Below are 24,655 nucleotides of genomic sequence, written 5' to 3'. Positions count from 1 at the left end.
ATAAGCTTCTTCTAGTTTTGGATTTTTAATTTGGATTTTGGACAAATGGTTTGTCAGCTCTCATGATGAAAAATGGAGTTTTTTTCTATCTCCCAATTACTACTGATATTCAGTGGAATCTGGAACCACATATATTTTTGACAGCCATAACAAGAGTAATTAGGTGAATATCTAGATAGCATTTTAATTTCTACAAGTTGCTTATAAACTACTCTACTTTGCTAGTAGATGTCAATCTTGTTTAGAGAAATACCAGCTTTGCATTAGGTGATCAGCAGAATGCATTCACAACTTATGGAACCAACTCTCTATCTTCTTGGTGGATACAGAGAAGCCTGCTTAAACACATCATCTCTTCACAGAAAGGACATACAGAGTTCCCTAAAGAAGATACTAAATAAAAAAGAGAAAGATGTATTTTCTGCAGACTTCTAAAGAACTACCCAAGCCACCTAAGAATAAAAAACATTTCTGAAACGAATGAAGGTTTTTGTAGTTTTATTATTATTGGTCTTACAAAAGCATAGACACACGCGCTTTCTTTTTCTTAAAAATGTAGGTTAGAATTCAGCATCACACTACACCCTGCCCGACTATGTTTCTGTCTCTGAAGCCACTGGGACTTGTGCACTACCCCTATAAATAGTGGAGAAGCTGTTTCTGTAGGAAATGCTAAGTGTTTAAAAGCTCTATGAATTTCTTTCTCTTATGCCTTTACATGATATAAACAACAGGGAAAAGGGAACCAGATGTGAGCACCAAGAGAAAATTGCTTTAGTGTGATGAGCTCAAGACTGTGTTTGGAATGGTTTTGAGATATAAACAGCTTCAGAAACTATTGGGACAGCTCTGGAGTAAAGGTCAACTGTCCAACCCCTAGAACAGTCCTCAAGATTGAATGCTATTCTTAGAGAAGCAGAACTCCCAAGCGAGGCCAGATTTCTAGTCACTGATGTACATTTACTCTTTGATTTTTCTAATGCTTTTTCTAATGCAGTCTGTCTTTTAATCCCTTGTTTAAACCACAGATAAAACAGACATAATTCCAGAAAACCAGGACCATTTCATAAAGATAACTTGAAATTTAGCTATCAACTAGTGAATCCAGTCATTTAAATGACTGAATAAATAAAACTAATAAGGCCCTGATCGCAGATTTGCCTGTGTATTTATGTTTATAGCGACAAATAAGCAAGATCCTGACACAGATGAAGTGCCAAGAGAGCTGGGGAAGATAAATGCAGAAAATGAACACAATAGATTTTTGAAACAATTTCAACATTTAAAATCTCGAATTTCCACAACATTTACATAAATAATTTTGAAGTCAACCACATAAAAAAGAAATCATATTAATTCACACATGTGAAGGGGATTCGTAACTGGTTAAGATTTTTAAAAACCCAATTTATAAAAAGACTTACTATTCATAGATTCAAAGTTCACAGTATTGCATAAAAACGTGTATGTTTACAGCAGGGAAGGAAATAATGCCACATTATACAGACTGCACACAGAATCTACAATTTTCTTAGCTCTGCATAACAATTACATACAGGCAAATGTGTCTGAGAAATCCATTCTCTAACTTTTTTTCACATTTATCTGAGTCTAAGATTGTGCTCTCTGTCATCTGCTCTATTACCTATATAACATTCTTTACATTTAATAGGAAACCATTAGAAATTGGTTACTGTGTTTTACTAACATTTATTTCTGTGCATATATTAGTGACTTTATCCTCAGTAGAGAAGAGATGAGCACCTTTTTACAAAGCAACTAGAAAAAAAAAATTAATTGCTCCTACAGGAAAAGACATTTGCCAAAAACAATTCACAAACACTATTACTCAAATTTCCAAATCTGTTCCTGCTCATTGTAAAATAACTTAACAACGAGGTGAAATTCCATTCCTAAATCTTTGTGAATTATTTCCTTTGTCCTCTAAAGTACAATTCTGCTTCAGAATCCTCTTATGAGGATTATTCCTTTCTTTCCTTCACACAAAATAGTTTCCCTTCCCTTCCCTTCCCTTCCCTTCCCTTCCCTTCCCTTCCCTTCCCTTCCCTTCCCTTCCCTTCCCTTCCCTTCCCTTCCCTTCCCTTCCCTTCCCTTCCCTTCCCTTCCCTTCCCTTCCCTTCCCTTCCCTTCCCTTCCCTTCCCTTCCCTTCCCTTCCCTCAGCAAACACAGAGCCACACCTGCACTGCGCTATCAGCTGCTCTGGGTGCCATAGCTCCATATACACTATATATGCTCCACACCAATGCAGTTACTCTTTGACTGAGAGAAGCTTTTGTAAAAAGCAGCTTTCCCTGTTGCAAAACCCACCAGTATACACACACTGTCATCAACAGATATTACACTGCTATTTGAATCTTTAAAGTCATGTGCTATTCATCAATTGCAAAGCTGCTCCAGAATGGTAGGACTGGTATGATTAAACTCTAAGGCTGGAGGTTTTCAGGCTAGCACATGTGATTCCTTAGGTGTGTCTACATAGACATGCAAATACACATACTTTTCAATCCTTCCTTCAAACTGACAGAACAGACCCTATCTCCCATCCTAAAAGTTTAATGGCTCTATCTGTGGTGCTATAAACAGATTGAAAAAAGTCTGTCTGGGGTTCAGAATAAACTAACCCCCTCACTGAGGGACACTAACGCTACTTTACCACTCTCAGGTAAGCTGGGTCAGCATGGAGGAAAGGCCATGTTTTTCTGTAGACATCTCTCTCAAGCCTGTGTCGGCACTTTCTGACAACTTTGGCTCCTCAGGTCCCTGGAGAACTGGGCACCATGCAGAGCATGCAGACACACGTGATGCTACGAGGCCTTGGAGACAGCAGTCTGCCAGGCTGGCAGCACCAGCCCCTCAGGGTTTCCCTCTGCTGTAGAGCAACAGAAACCATTCTGTCCAGAGCAGGGTGCACTAAGTCCTGTGCACAGCCAGCCAATAGAGCCACCTCCTCCTGCTCTCCTGCTCTTCACAAGCAACTAGCTAGGTGAGATGGGCAATGTGCTGATGGACACCTTTCCACAAGCCTCTGTCCACCCCCATAACCTGACCAGCAGTCTGAGCAAGGCTGCTTTAACTGAAGAGGCAAGCACCTGTGGGGACAACTAGGCTGAACACGATTACTCAGGTACCCAAGAAAGAGTGGGGTGAAATCTAGCCTGCAGAAAATGAAAACTTCACTAAAAGGGGAAGGTGGCACTCTACCAGAAGAAACAGCTTACGTTTACTTGCAGAGAGCTGGGACTTATACTGGCCTCGAACCAGCCGGCAGGTGGACCCATCTCCATTGCAGACCCCACAGTTATCTTCCTTGACAGCACTTCCCAGCTGGTGGTCACAGCCAACAATCTGGCAAGAAAGAAAGATGTGCAGTTCAACGTGAGCACTTACCGACTGACTGCTCAATCCATCTCTGCAACTAATTACTCTAAATTTCTCTCTTAACATCTCTAGAGGGCCATAAAGTACCTTAGCAATCAAAGAGGATGAGCAAATCTGGCTGGCAGTGTGCACTGAAGTCAGGTGAGAGATAGGGAACAGGTTAGTTAGTACTCAATGGCTTTTGCAGTTCAGAGAAAGAAAAGAGTAGTGTTGGAGGTTGTTATTTTAGGGCATTGTGGACATTTCTTGGTCAGAGTCCTGTCAGAAATTTCTCTTCTTAGAGTTTCACAAAGAAAAATGCCTGAAACAGATAAAAAGACAGATAGGAAGCAGACTGATAGATAAAAGTGAAGAGCAGCATGGATCAATAGCAACACAGCTCTGAAATTTTACCTGCTATGCAGCTGGGAAAGCCATGTGGTTTTAATTATGTTTGACAATAATCCCATCCCACACTGTCAGTGCCTGTGTTCAGACATTGCAAAAGATCTGATAAAGAAGGCTGGAATGGTTGCAACAAAAGAATTGAGAGTCATTGCATAAATATAACTACCTGCTCTTAAACTGGGTTTTTCCTACATGCAAATTGTTTAGTTAAAAATTTTGAGAGTTGAACAGATAAACTAGGTTTCTCAGTTTGCAAAAACCTTGTTATTCTGAGAAGAATCAAATAGTAATTTATAATTAAGTACATTTAAAATTAATTAATGGACTATCTGTTTAACACAGTGTTAATGCAAGCCTTTTGTTTGAACTTTTAAGTTTTACTTACAAGTTATGAATTTTTCACATAAATAATAGAAATCTAAGAAATTAAGAAAGTCCTTGCAATGTTATAATTACCTTTGTAAGTACTAGAAAATTAAAGGCCTTCTAGCATTCTGGCATTCAGAGTAAGTAATGAACAAATAATTGTCTATAACTTCTAATGAGGTTGTGCTAAGGCTCTTAGGCAAACAGCATGTACATATAATTTTAAAGAAAGTGGTTTTTAGCTTTAATTTTTCCTGCATTTCTGAGTTTTAGATAAATCTGAGAACCAGAAAATGATGAGAGCAAACAGGGCACTTATCATCAAGACTCATAAAGGCTGTATGTGTAACTTGTGCATTAAAACATTCATAGACTAATATTTCTTATTTGTGCAATGCTGAGTGTGCAGAATTACACATCTTTGCTAGGGTGAGGTAAACTTCAGGGTTTGACACTTGCTCTTCATTTGTCTATGAAAATGCAGTCTTTAAAAAACAGTATTTTCCTTTAGCAATTCAATTCCCATTTCTAACATCATTATTTTAGTAGCTGCAGAATAGCTGTTTCCTTGATTATGTCATATTGACAATATAATTAATTTAATTTAAATCATTATAGATTCAAGCTTGATGAAAGCTATCATCAAATTTGTTTGATTTTACCTACTTCTTCCAGGTCAGAACTGGGTCAAGCCTCCTATGCTTACACATTATATTATGATCCCTCTAAGGGAATTAATGAAGCCTCAAGAAGCAACAGTCACAAAAATGATACATTTCCTTGAAAAGCTAGCCATACCAAGACTGCAAGAGACATTTTAACAAATTAGAAACATCATGACAAATAATGGTTAGAAAACAGAAGCAAACATAAGCCTATCTTCACTGTGATTGCTCCATACAAAACTTCCAAATACAGATATACAAACTGTATCCATAGTACTGTGTAAGATTTCCATCTATTTTTTTTCTAGAATTTTCCTACAGGAGCATAACTATCTTTGATATATGCAGACTGGTATGCTTTAACTTCCATGACTGCCACGGTGTAGAAAAGAGGGTAAAAAGGATCATTTGCATGATCTGAAAACTGTATGCCACTGCCTACAAACCAGATTCTCCTTCTAGTGCATTAGAGATTACTAGTACCCACAGCAAAAAGGGTCCTGTTGAGGAGCCAAGATAACAGAAGGAAGGTCAGAATTCCATTTCATATCTGCTGAAAAGTGCAGTTTAGAGTGGCACACATATCTTTATGCCTTTGCCTATTTTGAAAAGAATATGCGAACTGTTTGGATAGGAAATTGGCAGGATTTTAAATCCAGGTATGATGTAACCAATTAAAAAAAATCCCAGCATTTACTACTTTAAAGCATTTTTAACTTTATGAATCATCAGCTCACGTTGCCATAGGCTATACCCGATTAAAGTTAATTTATAAACTGAGCAATCTGGAGCTAGGTCACAACTTGTGGAGGAAACCACCAGGAAAATCTCAGGTGCGAAAGGAAGTTAAATTATGGTTTGTTTCTTTTTTTGAGTTGGACAGCCATTACCAGTACAGCATAAAAATATTTCTTCTGTTAAAATGCTGTGTTTCAAATGGAAGTATAAGCAAAGTGAATCACCTTTGTGATTTCTAAAATTTCTGTGGTATGTACAAAATGTATATTAACCTTACTGTATTTGGCTGTGTCTCAGATAACTTTATGCAATTAAAAGTTTTGATGAAATTAAATGAATTTCCTATTTGTTCCCAAGGTCTCTGCAGAGGTCTTTTCTTTACTGTGTTAGATTATCTGTCTAAATAGATATGCAGAGCTCTGGGAATATGGAATATTTTAATTTAAAAAAATTATGAGTGATTAACCAATGCCTGAAATAAAAAATATCCCCAAATTTATTCTTTTTTCCTTCTCCTTCACCTTTTCCTTCTCCTTCTCCTTCCCTCTTCCTCTTCCCATTACTTAGGGGAATTTTTCCATCTTTTGAAGGTTACATGCACTAGAAAGACTGCTAGTATTTGAAATGGAGTCACTGATGCTTTAATATGAAAAACACTACTCCAGATCTCTTACATAAGGTTTTAGTAGCTCTTACATGAAAACATTTTGCAGGCTGGACTTTTGTGACAGCAAAAGATCACACAAGGAAATATTAAAGTGCTCCTAAAAAAAATATACAGCTCATGAGAGCAATATCTTTTGCCTCTGAGTGGAAGAAACAGAAATTTGGATGAGTTAAGAACATGTCATTTCCACAGCATTATTTTCACTGTCCATCAAGGCTGCAGAGAATTCATTGAAAAAGGTTATGGAATGGGTGAAAATATGTCACCACTTGCCAAAAATCTGCAAAGGGTTAACAAGGGTTTCTTCTTTCAGCATCCACCCATAACGTGAACAAAACAAAGAGGGATGGTTTTAAAATGGCCATAATCAGAGACGTTGAAGATGCAAGACACTAGGAGAGGCCAGCTACCAAGAAAAGTAGACTGACTTGGTCTGCAGAACTAGAAAAGTCGCCAAAACACTGACCTGTGGGCATATTCACCTGACGAGAGGTGGTTGAGGACCTCATCATGGAAGTAAGCACCATGGAAGGCACTGCTTCATCAGCATGGTAAGCCAAGGAACTCCCATATACAGCTCAGAGTAATGGTTTGGGGGACATTTGAAAATCAGAAGTCTAGTGAGTATTTCACTCTGAAAAGCTTTGAAACTCCTTGGTTTGAAGCTGGATCTAATGATGAAATAACGAAGTTTCTGTGGAATAGAAACTTCCCTTTCCAATGCATTCTAGTTCTGATCTCAATATATCCTGGGGGGTTTAGGGAGATGAAGTCTTTTTCAATTCATAAAGGTCTGGGAAGGAAGCCCCCACTAGAAAGGAAAATGGATTACTACAACAAACTGTGCTTGGAAATGTTCTGAAGTAAGCAGTTTTCATACTCATTTCTATTACCTGTTAAGCTTCCTCCCCTTAAAGCGGGGTAATGAAGTACAGACTTTCCACACTGAAATCTTTTGAGTTTCAAGTTGCTGAAGTGCGGTCAGAGGCTTGAACCGCACATTGTTACTGCACAAAATGTCAGAAGCAGCTCCATTAAGTTCCCTGACTATCTAATCCAAACTCCATTAAAATCAAGAACATGTATTTATATAAGTTTGATAAATTTTGGATGAAGCTCTTATGTGTTTCTAAAGGTGCTCCTATGAAACTCATTACTATTGCAATTAAATGCCCTTAAAGCAGTAAAGGCAGATTTTGCAGAGCTCTGGATGTCTCTCAGTATATGGAAAATGTCAGCCATGTAGTACCAGAGTGAGGAAATCACAGGCGAGTACCAACTGCCTGCCCAGACCTTCTTCATCACCTTTAAAGTGAGCTGACTTTTTATTCTCCTTATGGATTTAGCATAGAAAGTCTAGCAAGAAAAAGCCAGAATAATAACAGCTAATCCCTAGTTGGCCAAGCCTGTATTGTTTTCTGGCATAAGGTTCCACAGCTCTGCTCAGAGGTAAAGATTCCATATTATATTTTAGGCTGAAGTCCCAGACTTCGTGCTGAGTTTGACTCTCCCCCCTGTCTTTCCCCCAAACCTCCCCCCTTACTCCACTTCACAGCTCACAGGCTGACAAAACAAAAATAAGGATATTCCTGACTCTGAGACACACAGCGAAATAATTTTTACAGGATGCTGCAAGAAAAGAGATGGCTATCAACTTATCAGATCAACTGTTTGCATGTCATTTAAAGGCATCAGGCTAAAAGTCCAACAACAGGAGTTGGAACTAACCACTGAGTGCGTGCATGAGTGTTATAAGTGCATGTGTTCCCCTTGTGGACTTGAACTCTGGCTCAGTTTAGCAGATTTTTCCAGAAATAAAACTGGACCAGCAATGACAGGTTCTGCTCCAGCCCTGCTAGTCTGGAAATGCCCTAAAGTAAGAAGTTTTCATAATAATTTCTATTCAGTATTAAGAAATCCTAGGCAGGAAATAATGTAATAAAGCAAGCTTGCAAATCCAGGCAATTATAAATAAATCTCTCTGTTTTTCAAGGGGCATGTCTGCAGTTCAAACGCAAAAAGTTCTGAGAATCTGAGAAAAACAAAGTTGCCCTTCACATAGATACTAATGTGGGACTCAATGTGGGACTTGTGTGGATTGTTACTGCTCAGTTGAAAAAGGTTTTGGATCAGAGCCATCATTTCAACTGGGTTCAAAATCCTGTTTTACAGAATCAGCATGAAGAGCTGCTCTAATCTTCAAATTACTGGGGAGAGAACAAGCTTGAGCCTGTACAGCAAATTGGATCTGCGTTGGTGTCTGTGACAGGAGGACTTGCAGCTTCTGCTGATGAGCTATCTGCCCTTCAGTGCACCGACGCCTCTGAGATGACATTTCAGAGCCCCAGCATTTTCCTGGCAAAGCCTCATGACATTATCCTGTCACAGGCATTCTTGACCAGCACCAGGCACGAGGCACAACTCCCTCAGGTCCTTAGGAATTCTGGTGGAGTTCCAACTATCATCAAAGACCATAAGATGATTTTCACAATGGCAAGATAATTAGTAACTATGCTGGTAACAGCAGGACCAGTGGCAATCAGTGTACTTGCTTGGTATTCGAGAGAAACATACCTTGCAACTGTTCAGGCAGTGTGAAAGAAACTTCAGTTACAGAAACTTCAGTTACAAAAGTACCCCAATTGTTAAATACAGTCATTGAAGTGGCTAAGATACACCTCCCAACACATGAAACATGGCTGGCCAAACTGTAGATTTGTTGCTGCTGGCTGCCTTATCTACCACTAATCCACTGCAACCAATCTGCAGATCCTGCTTGGTACCTGTCCCATCATTTTCAGGTAGCCAGAGCTCTCTGCTATTAATATATTTAAACAAAGACCCTTATGTAGCCTCACTCAACCAGAACAGCAATATCAACACAGGTGTTGGGAAAATACCAACAATACATTGAGAATCAATGGTTCAGCCAAAGCTCTAGAAGCAAACAGCAAACACCCACCAGCAGAAGGAACTCTAGAGAAATTTATATTTCTTAATTTTCTCTCAGGGAAAAAGAAATATAAAATTGCTCTGAAGCTACCCTTGATTTAACAAATAGAAATTAAACTAATTTTAAAGCTGGCATGTCTAAATAAGGATTACAGATGCTCTAAAGTCTTGGGTGGGGAAAAGTTAACTTGTTACATGCAAATTAATTAGGAGGAATCTTCCATGATAAAAAAAAAAAAGACTGATTTTCTTCAGGTTTAGTCATTTTTAACCAACCCATTTTTTTGTGTGGACCACCATAGGAGAGTCCACAGATATATGAACACAGCTCTCTGTAATTCATTCTCTGATGATACAGAAATCCAGAGGCTGCTGCTGTGTAAAAGGCAACATTTAAACAGAGCTAACTTCCAAGAGTTTATAAACAGGCAAAAATAGGAAGAAAAGAAGCTTCTGTGATTATTCATATTCGCTTACCATTTATTTACACTTTGGTTTTCACTGTATTTAGGTTTACATATCCACATTGAGTTGGAGTAAAAATTAGTTTCTCCTCTGTCCTTACATGCTTGTGTATTTCTTGAAGAAGGAGAAAAGAATGCCCTAACTTTGTTTTTTTTTAGCTAGTGCTCTTTAGCAGATCATCACTGAAATACTTGCTTTTCTCCAGAAGAATGACATCTATTGTCTGGATATCTAGCAGTTCCGGGGGGGAAGATTTATCAGTTTTTGAAGAATATTAAAACACTACATCAGAAAATGATTGCAAATGCCAATCTAAGAAAAAAATTCATCAGGGTAGCTCTCCCTCAGCTTCTTGGTAGCCATGTCATTGAGAAACCAAGAGTAAATTCTGCCTGCTGGGCCTATCCTTTTCTCCTAGAACATGAAACACCAATTGAAAAAGCATTTAATTGACACTTGTGACACATAACATGTGACTGCAATTCTTTGTAAGCTCTGGTGACTTCATGACATGCTTGAAATTGCTATTCTGAGCTCTCTTCTGTGGGGCTGTACAGGCTGCTTTTGTTGGCAGGAGCTGATCCTCTGTTGGCCGGATCAATGGGGATCCAGCTGCAGAAGTTTGTTATACCAGTGCCAGCACAGATTTTCTGGTGCTTCAGCAGTCACATAATCGGTGTTATCAAGGAACGGATATCTTCCACAGTTCAAATACTTGAGAGAGGCTACTTGCTCCCAGGCTACTGCTGAAACAGCTTAGCTAGTCTATATGGTACTCCATGCTGCTGCTCCGTGCGTAAGAGGAATGCATGCAGGCCCTAGAACACATTTAGGATGACAAAGGAAGCCATTTCAAACGCCTGCAAAACACCTGTCCTGTGTCTTCACAGTAACTGGACCCCTTGACAAGGTCTTCAGTGAGAACCACAAACCTGTTTTGCTGAGGACTCTCAAAACTGCCCTGCCATTGCAGACCTCTTGCCATTCCCTACAGCAATAACGCCACTGCACCACTGAAACAAGTCAGGCTTTTAGGCGTGCTGAAGAAATACGTGAACAGAGATTACTTCCTGGTAACTAAAAGAGAACCCTTAGAAGTCTCCAAGCTGCCCTTTTAAATTTCTCATTATTGTCAAGCCTCCAAATGACATTGTTTCTCCCTCTGCCACCAGCTAAGGGAGCTGCTGTGAGTGCTGCTGGTCAGAGACATGTGAGCAGTAGATAAGCTGGTCAGCACTTGTTGTTTCTGCTAAAAGACTAGAACAACGCATCTCTGAGGAGGTGCTAACCTCTGTTTGTCCAGAAAGTAAAAAATTGCTAACTCAGGGCAGGGGGTTACTAATAGTGCAACTGAGGATTCTTTCACACCCAAAAAATAATCTCATTTCCCTTCCACTCTCTACCACAAAACTGTTCCTACCTGGCATGATGAGCAATTTAACCATTTGGCTGCTACTCTTATGAATCATGGTTCTCCACCTCACTGCTTTCTGTGCGCTGGAAACATGTCACAATAGGGGAAAAGCTATCTCTTTTGCCTCAGAAAAACTGAAATTCATCAACAACAGAACAAAATTATGATTTACTACCTGCAAAATATTCAAATGGCCATTCAGTCATTCAGCTCGACATAGGTTCAAAACATATGAACAACAAATCAAGAATTCAGTAGATTCTGAAATATTATCTCTGCAGAAGACATCTAGGTTTCAAAGGACTATATCAAAAAAAAAAGGTTACAAACAGGAGGTAGAAATAGCTGAACTACACAAGACTGAAATCCCAGCACTATGTAAATACCTTGATATATTTTTCCATAAATAATTTCCTTTACACGATCTGATTTCTGTCATAGTCTTGGCAGAAGAAAAAGATTATTACTGGAAGTTGTCCTGGGGGACAAACCACTTCTAAAACAATACAGGTTGGTGGAAACCAAAATGAAGCTTGTTTGTAGAGAATTAATAAAACAAAGGCTGTTCATTTCTCTACCTTGCCATCAAACAGGCAAATAACAACACTTTCAGTCTTTCTGTGTGAGTGAAAGACAGAAACACAGGTAAAAAATCTCCTACTGGAAGTTCCTGTCTCAGAGTTTTCACAGTTAGATAACGCCTACGTGTAGAAAAAAGGGATCTTGTGAAAATCAGCACACAATCCTCCTAGTTACCACTGCTAAAGGATGACAAGAACAGTTGCTAGTATTAGACCAATTATTGTTGCAGGGTAGAAAAATGCAGATCAGGGGTTAACATGGGGTGGGATAGACTCCTGGTGCTCTCATTCAGAACTGCAGTTGACTTGAAAGGAAGGCATGCAAAGAAATCAGATCCCAAGCTAAGGAATGACTAGGAGCAGCCATGGGTCCAGCTGCAAATTCCTGCAGCTACATCCCAAGTGTATCCCACATGGACAGTCAGGGCCCAAGGCAGGCTTGTAAGCTTTCGAGAGCCTGCTGAGGTGACCACCTAATCTTATTTTTACCTGTCCCATGCAGGTTTACTGTGCCAATGAGTAAATTTTCATACACCAGACTGTGTAAGTACTGGTTTATCTAGAACCACAAAATAGAACCATGGACTAGTTTGGGTTGTAAGGGACCTCTAAAGTTCATCAAGGTCAACCCGCCAGCCACTGACTGAACACAGAATCAAAACAAAAAAGCAAACCCACAAATCATACACTTCACAGAAGCTAATGTGACGTGTGGTCCCCTGGGATCCCTGGGCTGAAGAGGCTGAAAGGATAGCAGAAGACAAGGGTCACTCTGGCTGTGTAAGTACAAGACGCTGACTACCCGGACTGAAAATGTATTCTTCATGATTGTGACTTCAGGGAAGCAAAACTCATTTACATGCGGTGAGGATTTGGCCATGATATTGATGGGATATGCTTTTGGGAAACTACACAATAATTTACTATTGGGCCACATTTTTAATGAAAACCATAAAAATTACCCCTGATCTGGTATTATACAGAAACAGATTCTGACATCTGTAGTGGAGATAGACAAAGCCTTGAATAATCTTTGATCACCCATTAGAGGAAGCAAAGACTTTCTTGTTTTTCCTTGCCAGAGTCAAGAAAAAGAACATTTTTCAGAATTCACACAAGCAGAAGGCAAAAATTATGTTGAGAGAGAACTAAGTATGAGGACTAAAATAACAGGAAGAAGTGAAATGGGTGAGGAAAACAGAAAAAAACTAAAAATTATAAAAGGAAGGAAGGAAGTGGCGGAAGTGGCGGAAGTGGCGGAAGTGGCGGAAGTGGCGGAAGTGGCGGAAGGAAGGAAGTGGCGGAAGGAAGTGGCGGAAGGAAGGAAGGAAGTGGCGGAAGGAAGGAAGTGGCGGAAGGAAGTGGCGGAAGGAAGTGGCGGAAGGAAGTGGCGGAAGGAAGTGGCGGAAGTGGCGGAAGTGGCGGAAGTGGCGGAAGTGGCGGAAGTGGCGGAAGGAAGGAAGGAAGGAAGGAAGGAAGGAAGGAAGGAAGGAAGTGGCGGAAGGAAGTGGCGGAAGGAAGTGGCGGAAGGAAGGAAGGAAGTGGCGGAAGGAAGTGGCGGAAGGAAGTGGCGGAAGGAAGTGGCGGAAGGAAGGAAGGAAGGAAGGAAGGAAGGAAGGAAGGAAGGAAGGAAGGAAGGAAGGAAGGAAGGAAGGAAGGAAGGAAGGAAGGAAGGAAGGAAGGAAGGAAGGAAGGAAGGAAGGAAGGAAGGAAGGAAGTGGCAGAAGGAAGGAAGGAAGTGGCGGAAGGAAGGAAGGAAGGAAGGTCTACAATTACAGGAAGAAGTGAAATGGATGAGGAAAACAGAAAAAAATCCAAAAATTAAAACAGGAAGGAAGTAAGTGGCAAAAGGAATGAAGGAAGGAAAACACCCATGTTGCTTCCTTTTCAGAGAGATTAAACACAATGTTTCAGCTGCATGAAACAGAGTGTGTAAATCAGTATTCCGACACACATGCTCACTGCTGCCAATTTCCTCCTTTTTTTGCTGTGATAATGTGAAGTGTGACAACAAAGAATGAGCTTGATTTCAAAGACAAGGAGGAGCAGGCTGTTCCTAAAGGACTGTACCTTGTGAAAAGTGACCCAGATTGGAGCAGTTTGTGAAGAGCTGCAGCTCACGAGATAGACTTATGCTGAAGAAGTTCGTGGAGAACTGTCTCCCCTGGGAGAGATTCCACACTGAACAGGGGAATGCTTCCTCTCCCTGAGCAGCGGCAGGAGCAATGTGTGATGAACTGATTGTAACCTCTGCTCCCCATCTCCCTTTATTGCTTACAGGGAGGAGGAAGAGGAAAGGAGGGAGAGGTAGGGGGAAGATGTTTTTTGAGATTTGTTTTACTTCTCTTCCTCTGATTTTTTATTGGCAATAAATTCAACTCATTTCCCCAAGTCTGTTTTGCCCATGATAGAGATCAGTGACTGATGTCTTGCATTCCTTATCTCAACCCATGAGCCTTCAGTTAAAATTTCTCTCCTGACATGGTCGCAGAGAGCAGCTTTGGTGGGTACCTGGCATCCAGCCAGGATGAATCCATCATTCTCCAACTTCGCATCTTCAACTGTTGCATGCAGAAATTGCTTAATACCCTTAAAACTATAAAAAAGGATTTGAAGTACAGGAATTTATTTTGCAAACAGGGGAAATTAAACTAGAAACTGGAAGTTTTAAATGTGTTGTCCTCAGTATACCCGTTAATTCTATCTATAAAGACATTTCATAATGTGGAACTTCAAATCATTATTTCCCTAAAGACCATTCTATTGACTTCAGCATTGAGGTTCAAGCTAGTTGTAGTACACCAAAGGGGCATGTTATAAGCTGAGGTAAACTCAAAATGAGACCCAAAGATCTGAGAAGTAATCTGTATTTCTTTAAAAAAAGGAGAAAGAAAGGACACCCAAATTGCAGAGATATCCATAGAGGAAGGCATTTAAAATTTTCGGGAGGAGCAAGAAGATTATGAAGAACTAGAACATATAACATTCTGCATATTTTTGTTTGAGAAATGCTGTTGTTTGGTCTGTGACACGACAGAGAGAAAAAAAATATGTTCAGACATTAATTCCTATTAATTTCTCAGGTGTTTCACACAAATAAAAAAGGCAAGTTATACATTTCTGCATGGGGAAAATGCATTTACATAACATGGAAAGATCCATGTTTATATAATATGGAGAGAGGCAAAATGCTTGCAGCTTGCATGATTTCCGAGCTATCACAGTCATGGGTACTGGCCTATGCCTTGAAGTATATCTGAATCAGCTACTGATTAACTTCTCCAAAATTCTATCTTCATAAATAAAATTAAAAACATTTTTAAGAATCTCTAACCATACTCCTGGAATCAAAGATTCAGGGATACAGCCTGTTCTATACACAAATTTGGTTTTGCTTGCCCAGAATAGAATCAGACGTCTCTTCTAACTTATACTACTAAGTGGCCAGCAGGCAAAACAAAGGCTTCAGCTCAAAATCTCATAATTAAACAAAGACTCATAAATATGCAACTAATGTACTGGTAGTCTTAAACCTCCAAACTGTATGAAAAATAAAGGATAAATATAAGAGAGAGATCTTAACATTTCCAAATACTGCACCTTTTTATAATTACATTCTTGTCAATGAGAGTGAAATCCATAACCTTTAAATCAGGAGTGAGTATTGAGGCACACAGAAGCAATACAACTAACCTTTAATTTCAGTAATCTGAAGATCCGTTGGTGACCACACAATAGGCTATGTGTTCACCCAAGTCTTGCATAGAAAGAAATATATTCCTATGGTTAGTTAAGATAATTAACACTGTTGTTTGACTTACTGGGAAAAATGCTCTATGTCAGCATACACTGATCTTAACGTCACTTTTACTAATTCAGGACTCTTGCACCTAATTAAATAAAGATATGTTTTATGTATAACATTGTATCTCAAGAACATCTTCTTGCTTGCTATAACACTTGGATCAATGCAAGCCGATAGGAGGGTAAACTTAAAGTTGCTTTCAGTAGTTTTGCTCTGAGTAATCCAGAAAACATCCACCTTCAACATAATGCAACTGTTACAAAGGACCTGTTATTATAGAATCATAGAATATGCTGAGTTGGAAAGGACCCATCTGGATCATCTAGTCCAACAGCTGTCCCTGTGCAGGATATTCCAAATTTCAGAACATGTGCCTGAGTGCATTGTACAAATGCTTCCTAAAGTCAAACAGGCTGGTGCTGTTACCACTTTGCTGTTACAATGCCCCACCAACCTTTGGGTGAAGAATCTCTTTCCTTATGTCCAACTTAAACCTTCTACTACTCAGCTTCATGTCATTTCCCAAAGTCCTGTCACTGGCCATGTGAGTGAAGAGATGGGTACTTCCTTTTCCCCTCCTGAGGATGTAGAAGGCCACAAAGAGATTTCCCAGGCTGAGCAGAAAAAGTAACCTGAGCCACTCCTCATACATCTTCCCCTCAAGGCCCTTCACAATCTCTGTGGCCCTTTGGACACTCTCTAACAGTTTAGTATCTTATATTGTGACATCCAAACCAGCCCCCAGCACTGGAGGTGAGGCTGCCCCAGCTCAGAGCAGGGCAGGACAATCCCCTCCCTTGCCCAGCTGTGACGCTGTGCCTGATGCACCCCAGGACAGGGTTGGCCCTTCTGGCTGCCAGGGCACTGCTGACCCATGTTCAACTTGCCAGGACCCACAGGTCCCTTTCTGCAGGGCTGCTCTGCTGCATCTCATTCTACAATCTGCATACAAAACCACGGTTGCTCTGTACCAGGTGCAGAATCTGGTTCTTGCTGTTAAACTACATAAGAAATACACTTCACTTTTTAATCTTCAGGACCTTATACTGAATATACATCCTAGGAGACTTCATTTTTTGCAGTTGTGACAAATCATATGTATATTAATGCAGTTGCCTGCCCCAAATCATGCCATTTCAGAGACATATCATGAAAATGTTGCTTTTCTTCCAGGTTCATTATGAACTCTCACAAACTACTGAGACCCATGATTATTATGTTTACATTATGTCAACCACTTTAGCTAAGTGGTAGCCTGCAGCTCTTACTGCAAATGAATAGAAATAATTTCTAAAACCACATTTTGTCTTGTCTGAAATTTACATGCATTCTCTATAATTACAGAAATGAGTTTATTCACAAAAATGTTACAGAGAAAGAATGCCCCACTGGTTCTTCTATAATACTATGGTTTCCAAAACTTTTAAAATAACCTTTATAGAAGCAATGGAAGATCATTGCTTTTAAAGGAAGCTCACCATTTATTACGGACAATTTCATTCTCTTCACCATTCTGGACTACTTATGTAGGACTAGCTATTGCTGTGATAGATGGTAAAGCAATTTCTCTCCCATAGCATATAGTTAGGACAAATCTAATTATGGATTTTTTAATGCAGTACCTCTGCTGTCGCAAAGGTATGACAGGCTAACAGGGATACACTGAGACAATAATATTTTGAGTTGATTTAAATTTAAAACACCCATTTTTCACTGTGAGGAATACAGCATAAGCTTTCATAGTTTAATTTTTTTTGGTTATCCTCAATAATGCGGTAATTGTAAATATATGGCAAATTGGTTGAAGAAACTGACTGTTGAAGAACATGGCAACTATAAAGTCATTTATGCATTAAAAATTACACTACCATTTTAGGGTGCATAAGAAAAGAGTTAGTTTAACTAAAATTACACAGGGACACTACTACTACTAGTATATTATATCTATTCTCAAGCCACAGAGAAACAATATCAGTGTTTATAGTTTAGCAGTGCAGTTACCTTCAGATTTCCAAGTAAGAATGTCATGAGAATGCAAATGAGTTTGTTTCAGATGCTTGGGAACTCTGTTTCTAAGGGAAAGTTTTAATGAGAACAAGTATGCTTCATATTTGGACTAAGCCAGAAATCAGCCTGCTTGTAAATCCTAGGCCACTATATGCAAAAAGCTTTGAATCTTTTTCCCATCCAGATTTTTGTGCTTCCAGTCAAGTTTTTCAAAGATTTGAAAACAGAAAACAGGACTAAAAATAGCCTGTTTCATTCGGCAATCTAGAAATTTGAGATGCTTGCCCTTGGGTTTTGGTCAAGAGGTTGAGATGATTGCCTTCTTCAGATCACAAATGAGACTAATCCAGGAACTATCCACTCTATTTCATTTACTTAAGGACTGCTTCTTGCTCAGAAAAGAAAATAAAAGGGAAAAGAAATAGAGAGGAAAGCTTCCCCCCCCCCCGCCCAAAAAAAAGCAGTTGAAAGCCAACTAGAAAGCCAACAACACATCAAGTTTACATAGATTTTACGGTCACTGTGCAATGAAACATGAATCTACACTCAACTGTTTTTGAGACTTAGGTGTGCTCAGAACCTAACAGCGATGGTGAAAGTCCTCGTCTTCATCAACCAGCAGCCTACATGTAGTTTAGAAGAATAAAGTCTGATGTAGATAGAGCAAGTAATTTAACAGAAGCAATGATAGAGTATCAGTGTATAAATAAAAGCACCAAAGTCATAAAAAACCAAATTAGAATGCAAATAAATTGATTGAATGACCAAGAGATCTCCACACACTGTGAAGGGAAGGGTCTAAAAGTCCCCATTTGTTACAAATTTTCATTGGTAACAAATAAGGAATGCTAACATCCAAGGAGATGTAGCAGCTTGCTTAGTCCTACAGGAAAAATGGCAGTATTTTTCACTTTCGTGCCTCATCTACTGCCTTACAGGTTTCTGATTAACAGGGAGCAATAATCCTCAAAGGTAATGCAATTTGATTGATAGACCTTGAAAACTTTGATGTATCTAAGTTAAAAGCTACAACATTACTTTATACTTGGTGCTTCAAATCAAATATGCTACTGCAGCTACAGAGAACAGTTCAAAAGCATAATAAAATCCTTCAAAAGAACCCCAAGGGAGCAGCATAAAGTGAGAAAATAATATTTGAGATTATACATGTCTCCCCCTTCCACCCCCTCCAAAAAACCGCCAAAACCCAACAGTAAAAGAAATCTGAAACAGATTAATAAAATAAAGACCCTAAAATTACACAAGTATGGAGGAAGAGAGGGAGTGAGCATGTGAGAGAGATCTGAGGAGGGGAGTCATGAGGAGAGGGGCTGAGGCAGGGCTTCTTTCCTTACTTGGCACAAACCACTGATGCACATGTCCAGGGATTCAGTGTAGCACCGTGTCCCATCCAGAACTTTTGGCGCCAGCTCCACAACCAGAGCCGTTCCTCTGGCTTGGCACTTGAGTGAGCACGGGTTGTCAGGGTCATTAGAGACGGGGAGCCACTCATACAACTGCCCTTGGTACTTGACATCGTTGTGAGCAGAGCACTGCTGGGCACGAAAATCACCTGCTTCTGGTGGGCAGTCCTGCAGAAAAGGAGGAGGAGAAGATCAGCAGGCCTCTTCAGGACCGCCAGTTGCAGTATCATGCAGCTGGCAGTGTTCCACAGCTGCCAGATGGAGACAGTTTCTGCTCAGACAAAAAACACACATAATTCAATAGATGATTATACCTTTCTTTCTTTTTTCCATGAAAGTACTGAAAGAGCACCAAGACCATATGTAAATGGGAAATAAGAAATGCACTGTACATGTCTTCACCACAGCCTTGTGGTTAAGCAAAAGAGGGTCACCATGCTCTTGCTGGAACTCATTCTACTTGTGCATATATATGGAGAAACATGTGTGCACAGCCACTCTGTTCCAGACAGGTTTTACCCTTTGTTTGAGGAGAGAGAAAAAAGAACTATGTGATTCGGTTCTTTATTTAAGCTCTTGCCACTAGCTTTTCTTTTTGCCTCAGTGACATAAATCAATTGCTGGGGCAAAATGAATCAGAAACATTTGATACATATTTGCATTTCTTTAAGCTAAGATTTCATAGCTCACATAATTAGGGACTTCCAACTGAGAAGATCTTAAAAAAAACCCCTTTTTTTTATTCCTTCAGGAGATTTGTGAGTCATATAAATCTAACTCTGAAGTCAGTCTACCAATATAAAAACCAAAGACCACTCCTACTACATAAAGTACATTGGTGACAAGATTTTTAGTCTTTTCTTACCCACATATATTTTCTTGCTGCTACTTAGCACAGAAGATCATTAGACAGGTTCTCAAGAGAACAAGAAGAGCTTTAAAATCATGAGTCTTCAGGCAAAATAAACATGAGTTCTTTTTGTTTCCTTTCCAGTATTTGATCCTTGAAGAATGATATTTGAAGTCTTCTTTTGCAAGCAACCACAAAAGCTAGGGATTCACTAGGGTTTTCTTAGAAGTAACTTGAATTTCTAGCATAATTACAGGAATGCTGGAGCTAAGCTTTACAAAAAACACTAAACATCATAAGAACTGAGACAAAAAAAAAAAAGCAAACATTGGCAGAATGACTACCTCAGACTATTAAGACCCTGGAGTCCTCCACCTTACGGCCATAAGGAGATCTGCTCCTGGATGATATCTGGTAAAATACCAGATGACATGAACAGTTGCTCCCCTTCTGCTTGAGGACTATAACATTTTTTAAATCCTAAATCATAGACAATCCTACGTGTTGATGGCAGGCTTGGTATGAAAAGTTTTTATGTACGCACAATCACATAACTAGACAATATACTTACAGGATATTTGTATCTTCTGTTTCCCCTCAAACTACTTCTTCCTATTAGACAATCATTACTGACAATAAGTCTGGCTTATTCCCAGACTTCTTATGCTCCCAGTATTGCTGTCGAGGGAAAGTATCTCTTCTTAGATTTAAATCATCACCTATGTTTCTCAGGTCTATTCTTATCCCATTTATTCACTAACAGTTTTCTGCATTTTTTTTAAAAGGGCAAGCCATTACAGCTTTAGATATGAAAGACATGGAGGCTGCATGTCACTTTGTGACATGAATGGATCATTTTTTATTATTAAAATATAAAATAAAATCTGTGTTAAAAGCTAAGCTTTCAAATCTCCTCTCAAAGGAACACGGCACAGTCTTGGCTATGAATTTGTCATTTCTAAGCCCTTGGCCTGAACCCAGGTTAGCCCTTCTGGCCTCTCATTCACTGTTGGAATGTGATTATGACTATTTTATTTGAATGTTGAATAATCTTGGGTCGCAACATTTTAAACCTTTTTTTGTTGTGGACTATACACACATACAAGCTGTGGCCTTAGCCGCAGATTGTAATCTAATTTTCTTTGTCCCACTTGAGGAAATTATCAATTAATTCACTTGGTGTTCAAGTCTGATGCACCCCAAAATTAAAGTGTCAAACCCCAGTCAAAAGTTCTGTGATCTAAGTAGGAGGCAATAGTTTTCCTGTTACAAAAGGTTCAAAGGAGTAAGGCATAAGAGAAAAAATGATGTGGGTTAAATCTAACTTTAGAGAAATATATATCAAAGAGTAATAACCCAGAGCTCGTTTTTCCTTGTTGAAAGTCGAAGCCTGTAACTGGTATTTTACTGCTGGAGAACTCAGTTTTTCTATCAATATAATACAGAAGATTAAAAGAAAATGTTGCAAGTATTTCAGTTTGATTTTAAAATATAAAGAAAATCTGAGGGGCAATCAGGGTCTTTTTATGATCTGGGCAAACTTTTGATACAAGACAAATTTTGGACACTGAAGCAAGACGAAAAATATGTGGGGAATTCATTATTCCTCTACAGCTCTGTAATTAGAGAAAAAAGTGGTCTTTATGGTCTGCTCTTATACAAAGGATGAACAATAAGATAGTTACAGCTTGACCCAAGATCTGCTTTAGTTCTATTTTCAAACAAGAAAAGAAGAACACAGTGGCCTTATTTCCTACCACAAAATCTTCTGGTGCCTACCCTTCTGTGAATTTTTCTGTCTGTAAATGAATACAGTCAGGTCTATTGGTTTGGCAGATACCCAGCCAAGGCTCGGTTGCAGAAATCCAACCCGGCTCTCTAGCTTGGCTCAAGCTTGGCTCTACCTTCAGAACTTCCTGGCTTGTAACAACTTTATTTTTACAAAGAGAAAAAGGCCCAATAAAGCACACGACACATAGAATTCATAATCCTGCTTTGTACAGAACTCAATACTATGTTTGTTGTGTTGGACTTTACTTCTTAATCAAAGAAATAAAAAACATTCCTCAACATAACAAGCCTTCAGGACACAGCAGGTGACCAGGACTGATGTTAAATACTTCCAATCTTTGATAATGTGGTCAAAATAAAACAATGGATTTAAACACAGCAGAGCTTGTGTTTAAAAAAGTTTTCATGTGAAACTTGAATCAATTAAGAATATATGCAAGCAGTCAGAAACACAGACATACATACTTATTCTTGGCACAAAGATGTGAAAAAGGGTTACAGCCTGGTGCAGAAACTTTTCTCCTGCTGAAATCCTGAATCCTAAATTTACCTGAAGGCATTGGAGATGTTTTTCCCTCAGGAAGAATCTTTTCTTCTGCTTAAAAAAGCACAAGTACTTGCATGTTCATGTATAATACCTACACAAGCTGTATAATATTTTTTTATGCACAAATGGACAGTGTTGAGAAAATCTGTGGTCTGAATTCTGAACATTTCTCATTTTTAGAAGGATGTCACTGAGCCTGAAAATATAGGAACTGCACAAAACCTAGCACATCCACTTTTTTTTCAACTTAAATTTACTATTTTTCGTTTGTATTATATGTCAGTGGAGATCAGAGCCTCTTTGTGCTGACATTTGTGCAAACATATGATCAAAGCTCGATATAAGTTCTCAGCCTATAAATAAGTATTCTATTTGCTGAAGCAGAAGATAAGGTAAAACCAGTGGGGTTTTTTGCATATATTTTCAAGTAAATTGCTATTTTCTTCAAAATACTTTGCACACCTTTAGACAAGGCCACTTGCTTTTCTGAGGCAGTCTTGCTGCGCCTTATTTCTGCTGGTTCCTGGACAAGAGAAACTATAGACTAACTCCAAAAAGTTTTCTTGAAAAAGATCAGCCTGCTTTTGGTACTTGCATGATGGTTTAGGGAAAGGGGACCCTCTATGGCTACCAGCTAGCACTGCTCCATTGGCCTAAGTGAAGTTAAACACTGGTCCAGCCCAGGGTCTGATTCTGGGAGCTGTGTAACAGCTTCTTACACAGCTCGTCTACCTGCACAGCAGATTGACAGGCACTCTGAGACAGCCAGAAGCCACGGGCCAAGTCAGTGTGGCAGTGGGCACGAGGCAGTGCATCTCTGCATGGGCTACGCGGTTCTGTGAGGAATTTAGCTAACCGCATCTGCGTGGCCTGTGTTTGGCCTGCAGCATGGGGCAGCCCTCATATCTGGCCTTAAAACTACTACAGTCCTGCTTCAGGTTATTCCAATTTTGGTGCTATAGCCAAGTCTTAACAGTTTTGTTTTCTTTTAGAAAATATCTATGGGCCCCTGCAGATATGAAGAACTGTTGCCATTGCACTTGCTGAAGAATCAGGAAGAACTAATAAACTTGAAAGTTTAATCTACATCCATTTATCTTCAAACTTCCTATTCATGAAGACCTTTCAGGGATGAAAAAATTTCAGTGAACAGGAAACAACTGTTCCTCCTTTAATTCTGTGAGTCCTAGGTGGGTCTTTTATGGCTTTTAGCTCACAAAGGTTCATGAGATATTACTGAAACACTGAGTCTGCGCTGGATACCTACAATCCCTATTCATCCCATCAGGTCAAGATTTCCTGTACAGCAATGAATATATATATAATTTTAAAGGTGATCAGAAACCCCTTTGATCTGTGAAACCCATTTTAAAATATACACAGGAGTTTCATCCTCACTTCTCAGGCATGTAATGTGGTCCATATTATTATGGCTTCATTTTCTTCTTCACATCGATTTTCTTTTTTTTTTTTTTTTAAACTTGACCTCCTATTTTACCCTATTGTAATTCATAAGGTCCCTGGAGTTTTGCCATGTTTGAATCCCATTCAAAGCAATTTCCATTAATCAACAATCCACTGGAAAAGATAAGATGAATCCCAGATGTCCCTTGATGGTGATAGGTAGATCAGATTTCACGGGACAAAAGAGGGTCAGACTTTTTAAAGTTTACTTAGTGGGTGAAACGTGGAAGATCCTATCTAAGCAGTGATAGGTGGAAACAGTTGAGGAACTTTAAAACAGTTTACAATATATGTGCTTGTATATTTGCAGAGGCCAAGAATGATTTACTATACCTGGAGCTCTTCCTATGTACAAAAAATGACTAACAACTGGACTACTCTGTGCAGCATCTGACAGAACAGCTTATTGAACCAGTTCCATGAAGTACTCACAGTGTTGCAGCTGCACCAATTTCCCTACCAAGAACGAAAACTTGAAGTCTTCAAGTAGGGACTTGTCTAAGACCAAATAAAAACTTTAGATAAAAACACAGGGACTTAGGAGATCTAGGGATTTAAGAGAAACTTCACTCAGCCTTGAAGCCTTGTTGAGCGCCCCGCTAGAACTACCTTTCTTGCTGCCAGATTTTTCAATAGCCTACTCTTATGAACTTGGAAATAACTTAGGGTCATACTTAGTTGCCTAGATTGAAAGGGGCTCATACTAAAGCTTTCTCTAAGAATCCCAAGACATTGCAATATCTGACAGAGACAAGCTTGAGAAAAATAACAGGAACAAAGAAAATGGGGAAATATCAGCAAATAAACATGTCATGGAGATGAGAGCTAAAATTGTCAGTGAACTATAAATGCAAAGTTCCATTAAAATTTGTCATTATGAATATTTATAAAATATTTTTTTCACCAAAATAATGTCTTTTTTTGGAAGTATGATCCCATTTTGGCAAATAGTTCAATATGCAGCCTTCTGTGTAATTTTAATTTCTTTTTTTCATCCATCTCTTTTAAGTATTACAACAAGCATTTAGATTAGATACAGTAAGTTTAATTTCAGCATGAAAACTTCCAAGAACTTCAGCCAAAAACTAATATAAATACATAATATTCAAGCATACTTTCCTAAAGGCATTGA

At 39.1% G+C, this 24,655-nt stretch overlaps 1 protein-coding gene across 3 annotated transcripts in view; it reads right to left on the bottom strand.

The window, feature by feature from the left end:
* ADAMTSL1 (ADAMTS like 1) overlaps window positions 1-24,655 on the bottom strand; it is a 394,276-nt gene that overhangs the window by 123,010 nt on the left and 246,611 nt on the right. For all 3 annotated transcript variants that reach the window (XM_074533419.1, XM_074533420.1, XM_014269810.3), the window contains 2 exons: window positions 18,803-19,039; window positions 3,241-3,367 (listed from right to left, as the gene is read on the bottom strand). In XM_074533419.1, the coding sequence (XP_074389520.1) occupies window positions 3,241-3,367; window positions 18,803-19,039 (364 nt within the window). The remainder of the gene's footprint in view (window positions 1-3,240; window positions 3,368-18,802; window positions 19,040-24,655) is intronic.

This window comes from Zonotrichia albicollis, chromosome Z, assembly GCF_047830755.1.
Source record: "Zonotrichia albicollis isolate bZonAlb1 chromosome Z, bZonAlb1.hap1, whole genome shotgun sequence".
NCBI lineage: Eukaryota > Metazoa > Chordata > Aves > Passeriformes > Passerellidae > Zonotrichia > Zonotrichia albicollis.
Note: the sequence above shows the minus strand (reverse complement) of the source record. Positions and strands in the feature narration are given on the sequence as shown.